This window comes from Capsicum annuum, chromosome 6 (assembly GCF_002878395.1).
Source record: "Capsicum annuum cultivar UCD-10X-F1 chromosome 6, UCD10Xv1.1, whole genome shotgun sequence".
NCBI classification, from domain to species: domain Eukaryota; kingdom Viridiplantae; phylum Streptophyta; class Magnoliopsida; order Solanales; family Solanaceae; genus Capsicum; species Capsicum annuum.
Window position 1 is genome coordinate 181,524,680 of NC_061116.1, and position 7,983 is coordinate 181,532,662.

At 38.2% G+C, this 7,983-nt stretch overlaps 1 protein-coding gene across 3 annotated transcripts in view; it reads left to right on the top strand.

The window, feature by feature from the left end:
• Nucleotides 1-286: 286 nt before the first annotated feature.
• Nucleotides 287-7,983, top strand: part of LOC107872910 (casein kinase II subunit beta-3) — a 12,318-nt gene continuing 4,621 nt past the window's right edge. Inside the window, exons 1-4 of one of the 3 annotated variants that reach the window (XM_016719565.2) lie at nt 287-826; nt 5,714-5,932; nt 6,923-7,032; nt 7,108-7,273. In XM_016719565.2, the coding sequence (XP_016575051.1) occupies nt 580-826; nt 5,714-5,932; nt 6,923-7,032; nt 7,108-7,273 (742 nt within the window). In that variant the 5' untranslated portion in view covers nt 287-579. Of the gene's footprint in view, nt 827-5,713; nt 5,933-6,922; nt 7,033-7,090; nt 7,274-7,983 lie in introns of those variants that run through there. The other 2 variants (XM_016719566.2, XM_047413588.1) reach the window with 2 other exon arrangements.

Here is a 7,983-nt window from a genome sequence, read left to right on the forward strand (position 1 = left end):
ACAACAAAAGAAAAATTCAATTTTGCCAAATTGAATCCACCAAACCAAAGATTCAAAATTAATGGTGAAGAAGTAAATAATTTTCTTTTTGTTTTAAAAGAAATGATCTATTTTGATTTGACATAGAGTAACAAAATCAAGAAGAATTTTAAATTTTATGATTTCAAATTAAAGTTATATCAAGTATATCAGAATATTTTATAATCTTGTGATCTTGTTATATAGAAAGTTAAAATTAAAAAACTATTTACTAAAAGAAATAATTTTATTTAAACAAACTTAAAAGAAAAATATTTGATTGGGTTTGTAAGGGAGAAGTGAGAATACAGTAGCATTACCCATCCGAAAATATCGCCTGACCAAACCAAAGCTAAGCTATTACTCTTCCCGCCGGTGTTTGTTATCACGTCCTTCTCCGGCCACAAAATCCCTCTTTTTCTCTCTCTAAAACTCCACAAATTAGAGAGAGAAAAAAATGGGATAACCTTTTATCTCTCTTCAATCCCCACTAAAAACCCTAAGTTTCTCTCTCTTCATTTGTCCGAGCAATCGAAGCCCTAAAGAGTGAGAGGGAGAGATATGTACAAAGAAAGAAGAGTTAGCGGTGGATCGAAGACGGAGATGATGGGACGTGTAGGTGATAGGAAGAGATTAAATGAAGCTTTGGATAAGCACTTGGAGCGCTCTTCTCCTTCTACCTCTACTACTACTCTTAGGGATACTACTAATGGCGGAAAGGATCATCGCTTTCATTTGTCCAAATCAAAGGACCATCTCAGAAACTCCGCTCCTACTCCTGATAATAATAATAATAAGTGCTCTGATGGTATATATCGTTTCTTCCTATTTTGATAATGCTAAAATGACTATGCATATATGAACATACGTGTATGAAAATGGTATTCGTGATACTGGAAGAAAGGTTGTTGACAAGATCAATATAGAAAATGTCGAGCTAAAGGTTTGGAATTTGGGTAGTTAATTTGAATTCATGAAAGTTGTACGAAAATGGTGTGATGTTAAACATTTTAGAAGTCCCAAAGTTTTGTCGTATGTTGGAATAAAGGGGGTATGTTGTATTTATTTTTTTTGTTGGTTATTAACTATTTAAAGTTTTAGCTTTTGGAAGTTGAACTTTGGCTGCACAATTTGAAATTTTACTTTTATGGCTGTGGGAATTTATTGGGAAGAGTAAATAATGATCACAATGACATTTTAAAGCAGGAGAGTAAGTTCGGGAGTTTTACAAGTATTAAGCTTTTTCTGCCGTTGGCGATGTTAAGGCTTCATGTGGCACCATGCTGATTTTAGTGTTAGTGTTGTTATTAATGGCTATTAAACTATCATTCACCCTTCTAACCTCTACCACTTACTCTCTGAGTTTCACGTTTACTAAAATGCCTACTCCATTTCTATTCCTCGAGCTTTCCGAGTACCACAACTTAAACTCGTGTACGTCCCTAGTCTTGGTTCCAATCCATTTGATTTCCTCGACACAGGCTGCATTCATCAACATGGTGCATAAGGACCACTTCGAGAGGATATGATGATGTACATGGGGGTTTTGGCTTTGGGGATGGGAATGACAGAGGAGTATCACTTTTAGACTTTGCAAAAGCTTTTGAGCTGGTCATAGCTAACTTGAGCTTCCAGAAGAGGGAGGAGCACTTGTTGACCTACCGTAGTGTGGTGGCTAACACACAGATAGATTACCTGCTCCTTTGGAAGTGTAACAGATTTATGCATGGAGTACAAGGTCATCCCCAGCTAGAATTTTGTAGTATTGGTGATAGTGGAAGAATTGTTTCGTAACTGATAATGGAAGAAAGATGGTTGAAAAGTTCAATATATAAAATATGGCGCTAAAGTTTTAATATTTGGATAGTTAATTTGAATTCTTGAAAGTTGTATAAAAATGGAGTGATGTTAAACATTTTAGAAGTCCAAAATGGAATGGAAACAATGTCATATGTTGGAATAAAGAGTGTATATTGAATTTATATGTTATGTTGGTTGTTAGCTATTTAAAGTTTTAGCTTTTAGAGGTTGAACTTTCGCTGGGAAATAGCTGGGAGGAGTAGTTAATGATCAAAATTACATTTTAAAGCATGACGTGAAGTTCAGTAGTTTTACGAGTGTTAAGCTTTTTTTCTGCATTTGGCGATATTAAAGCTTCATGTGGCATCATGTTGATTCTAGTTCTAGTGTTGTTACTTATGACTATCATCGTATTATTCACCTTTCTAACCTCTACCACTTGGCCCTTCCCCGGACCCTGCGCATAGCGGGAGCTTTAGTGCTCCGGGCTGCCTTTTTCTAACCTCTACCACTTGCTCCCTGAGTTCCATGTTTACTAAAATGCCTACTCCATTTCTATTCCTCGAGCTTCCTGAGTACCACAACTTAAACCTGTGTGCATCCCTAGTCTTGGTTCCTCCCCTTTGATTTCCTTGACACTGGCTAATCGATCAACATGGTGTGTAGGGAGCACTTCTGGAGGATATAATGTACACGGAATGTTTGGCTCTGGAGATGGAAATGACAGAGGAATATCACTTTTAGATATCGTGAAAGTTTTTGAGCTGGTCATAGCTAAGTTGAGATTTCAAAAGAAGGAGGAGCAGTTGTTGACCTACCTTAGTTTGGTGGCTAACACACAAGAGAGATTACCTGCTCTCTAGGAAGTATGATAGAGGTTTATGCAAGGACTATAAGTGTGGTAGAGGAAATATCGATGCATAAATCATTCCAAGAAAGGAATTTTCAAGTATCTTGGTTCATAATCCAATGAGACGAGGAGATTGATGATGGTGTCTCACATCGTATGCGAGCGGGGTGGGTGAGCTGGAGGGTCACACTCGAGGTATCGTGCGATAAGAATGTGTGCCAAAGCTTAAAGGTGGTCCCACATAGTGGTGTTTAGACCAATATTGTTGTATGAGTAGAGTGACGGCCAGTCAAGAACACCTTCTTTTAGAAGATGAATGTAGCAGGGATGAAGATGAGGATGCCCGATGGATGTGTGAACATTCTTGGAGAGATGATTAGAACGAAGTTATACAGGGCAAGGTGGGAGTGACCTCCGAGGCTGACAAGATAAGGGAAGTGAGATTGAGATGTTTGGACATGTGAAGAGGATGTGCGTGGATGTGCCAGTAAGCAGGTGTGAAAGGTTTGATGTAGCAGGAGTTAGGAGAAGTAGAGTTAAGCTGAAGAAGAACTGGGGAGGTGATTAGACATGACATGGCATGCATTCAGCTTACTGAGGTTATGACCTAGATAGGAAGATATGAAGATCGAGAATTAGGGTAGAATGTTAGTAGGTAGTTGAATGTTGTCACACTTTATGTAGGAGAGATAGGGGGCGTCTCCTGTCCTCTTCTCCTTATTAATAGTATTATTTTGTAACCCATAGTTTCTTATTCTTCAATATGTATTTACTATCTGTTGCTTGATTTTCTTTGTATCTTGCTATTTTCCTGCCATGTTTTTCTTGCCACCCTGCTTCTAAACTTTTCTTCTGTGCTGAGGATCTATCGGAATCAACCTCTCAGCCCCACAATGGTGGGGGTAAGATCTGCTTACATCTTACCCTTTTCAGACCCCATTTGTAGGCTTACACTTGGTATAATATGTTGTTGTGTTGTTATTACAATAACTTAAGGGCAAAGCATGTTTCCATGATCTTTGTAAGGTCTGAACTCTTCATAGATGACAAGAAACAGAGAGGAGAGAGTTATTGCTTTAGCATAAGCATTTTTTGAATTGAGTTATTGCTTTAGCATAAGCATTTTTTGAATTCAATTGGTAGAAGTGTTAGTTCAGCATGTCCTAGACTTACTTGGGAATTAAAGGATGGTGTCGGTTCAATATCACCTATTCACTTGTTAGATATGCATTAAAACAAACTTTTGGCGTTATTTCACATAGATGATATGCGTGTAACAATAAGCTTATAATCAGTAAAATAACTCTCAGTCGAATCTTCAAGGATGAACATTGTAGATTTGTTTAGCTATAATAAGCAAAGCAACTCGGGCGAATCTTTATGCTTTTTTGCTCTTTTTCTTCTTTTGGCACTTCCTAGGGTGGTGGATCACAGATGAGCATTTGCCATTTGAGTGAGGCTAAGACATGCCATTTATTTTGTATCTCATTGCTTTCTGAAGTCTTCACATTCATTATAGTAGACTGTTATAGTTAAGGCCCTGACGTAGGACTTATCTCCAAATAAAAGTTTAGCGCATAAAAAATATAAGGCGGGCCGTGATATAAGACCCTCATGTGTAGAGATTGTCATGGCGTTTACCCTTAGAATTTTCCTATTCAAGAGGATTATCATTCTGTTAGTTATGTAGTTGGTAACACGCATTGAGTTCATTAAATGAACATTGGAGACTACACTTGACCTTAGCCAAAAGGCCGGGAAGGGTTTCATTAAATGAGCATTGAAGAGGGAGATCACATTTATGCATTTCTTGCTCCAATTGGCCAGCTGATGGGGCTGATTTCTTGGCCGACTTCCCATCCTAATTCTCTTAGGCTATATGCAAAACTAGACTTGTCACGCTGAAATTTAAAAAGAAAAGGGATGTCAAGAACACTTCATATCATCTTCCCAGATTCCACCTGTAAAATGACTCCAGATCCAAAGGTATTATTTCTAATTTTTAATGGGTACAGTACAGCATATACTAAATCGACAAATGCATCTGTAAGGTTAACACTTCCAGAAAGATTTTGAGAGCTCGCTAGTAAGTACTCGTACCTGTAACTAAAAGGTGCATGGGTCAATTCTCATCTATCCCTTTTACATGCTGTCGGCTATAAAAGGAAAAAAAACAATAATTGTGAAAAAGATAATATTTAACACAAGTTGAACACACATTGTTTTTAACTGGAAGACAAGTAGAGCATCTTAAACAGCTTGTTCCTCATGCAGTATCTTCAGATCAAAACTAATCCTTTTTTTCTTTTGAGATGGTAACAAATTTTATATATTCAAAAAGCACAAAGTCTGTGCTGGCCATAATTGCAGGAAAATGTACCAAAATCAAAGTGTACATCAGAAATTTCTATCTCGTTACAAAGATCCTAGAACATCTAAAATAGCTTCCGAATCTCATCTTTTCTTGTTTACACGGAAACTAAAACAGCAGCAGATAATTCATTTTTATCTTTTGGATTGAACTACCACCTTCAAAACACGTAGAGTTCCTTTCTTTCCACACAATCCTTCTTTCGTATTTAAAGATGGTAATAGTAAGATAACGGACTTTACAAACTTGACCAGCCAGTGAATTAACTGGGCTTTATTTGGTAACTAATCACTTATATTAATCACTAAATAGGCTTTTTTTACAAGGAAAAAAAATAGGTTTTAATCCATGGGATCAGATGAATGATTCATCTATATCTTGGTCTAGTTTCGATTATGCTACTTTTAAGGCAAAAATGTTATGTTAGCAAATGTGGAACTTCAAGCTGAGTCATTTTAATTGACAGCCATAAGTGTGAGCTATTTGGATAATCAGACCTTTTCATTATCTTGTTATAATCTTGATGTTGGATAATTTATATTAATCCGTAAGCTCTTAGGAAAAGGGATTCATAACTTATAATTTTAAGTGTCGTTAAGCAGATATAATTGAATTCTCCGGTTATGAAACTAAATCTTCTCATTAAAGTTTTTACTTGTGTTTTCCATTTGCAGTAGAATCAGAAACAGACAGTGAGGCGTCAGATATTAGTGGTTCTGATGGAGAAGACACTTCATGGATCTCATGGTACTGCAGTCTACGTGGGAATGAGTTCTTCTGTGAAGTTGATGATGACTACATCCAAGATGACTTTAACCTATGCGGTCTAAGCAGCCTCGTACCATATTATGATTATGCACTTGATCTGATTCTAGATGTCGAATCTTCTCATGGTGAGTTTTGTCCTTCCAGATTGTGAACACTTCTTTCTGCTATATACTGTGATTTGCTCATCTGGTTATCGAAGGTTTCTATTGCTGGCGTGATTGTCCATTAACTGGTTTGCCTTATTTGTTCCTCACTGATCTCTTAGTCAATGGCAGTTGTTGTTAATGGAAATAAGACGGACCATATTACAAATGGTTTGGCATTTAGAGAGATTTGTTTACCATTATGGATCTAATAGTAATATCAGCTGATATTTGTTACTCTCTCAGGTGAATTGTCTTAATAATCTGTCTTGCAAGCATACTGTATATTATGCACTCGCTAAGATATTGCTCTATTACTACAATTTAAAAAAAAAAGATGATTGTTGTATTAGTTTCTCATGTGTATTATTGTTGCTGTACTTGTATGCATCTGGACGCCTCTTATGCTTTGCTTGTTTGAAGGAAATCATATATTCTATCGAGAGTTTTAAACACCAGAAAGGAGGGGTGTGTGTGTATAAGTTCTCTTTATAGAGGTTGTGTTGGTGACTGTTCAAATTAAAATAGATCCCCAGCTTGTATTGAGAATGAAGACTGTTTTTTGTCGACTTAGCTTCTTTATAATTCATAACGTTGTGATAACTTGCCAAGTGAACTAACCTACCAGTCAAAGAAACAGTATTAACATTGGATCCGTGCTTTGTTGAAAGTAAACATCTTATTTTTTATATTTAGTGCTGTTTAGGGTGGAATTTTGTGATTGGTATTTTCCTGTATCTTAGAGGAGAACTTTGGCTTAATAGTTCCAACTATAGTAATTTTGAAGATTTTTTTCTATATAATAGTTTTGCAAATTAGAGATGTATCCTTAACTTGTTCTGCGAAGCATTTTTCCATGCCATAATAGAAGTCAGGTTTATACCGTTAGGATTTGAAAAAGGTCCTTTGCATGTTATCTTGTGATAATTTCTCAAAGGTCCTATGATCGATGAGAATGCCTGAAATGTGTAGGTGATATGTTTACAGAAGAACAGAATGAACTAGTTGAATCAGCAGCGGAGATGCTTTATGGTCTAATACATGCCCGCTACATATTGACAACGAAGGGACTCGCTGCTATGGTAAGAATTTTTTGAATCACTGAAAATTATATGCGGTCATAGCTATAATAATTGGAAGGCATCTGGTCTCTTCAGTCAGAGAAGTACAAGAATGCTGAGTTTGGGAGATGTCCAAGAGTTTACTGCTGTGGACAACCATGCCTCCCTGTTGGTCAGTCGGACATTCCTCGACAAAGCAGGGTGAATATATACTGTCCTCGATGTGAAGATGTGTATACTCCTCGGTCAAGATATCATGAGAGTATCCTTTTTGTTCAGCTTTGTTATTTCTTAATTTAACCAGCAACATACTGTCTACAATCTGCATTCCCTCATAATTTCTTAAGTTAACTAGGAACTTGACTTCTGTGATTTGAAAGGAAATGAAAGACTAACGTGAATGTGGTAAGACCTGCACGTCTCACCTACCACGGAAAAAAAAAAAGAAATAAGATGCCCGTCTTTTTTTCTTTAATGATCAAAATGTAGTGCAGTAGAACCATGTCTTGTATCTCCCTACCTGGAATTGAGATGGGAGCTTTCATTTTGAAGTGAAAGTTTTAGAGGATACCAGTGTTCCGTTAAAATTGGGATGTTAAATTTACCGTATGAGTTGGCAATTAGTGTAGTCATGTTAGCTTCTATGGAGTCTTTTAAAACTAGCTTCTCTCTCTCCCTACCCTCTCTCCACCCCCAGCTTACCGGCCCCGGTCCCCGGCGCCGACCCGATCCGGCCGCCGGCTCCGACCAACGGTCGCCGGAGCTGACCAGACCGCCGGCGACGACCTCCGGTCGCCGGCTCTCCCTCTCTCTCTCTCTCCCTACCCCCTCTCCATCCCAAGCGCACCGGCCCCGGTCCCCGGCGCCGTCGCTGAACGTCGGAGCCGACCAGATCCGACCGCCGGCTCCGACCTCCGGTCCCCGGCGCTGACCCGACCTGACCCCCGGTCGTCGCTCCCCGGCGTTGACCCG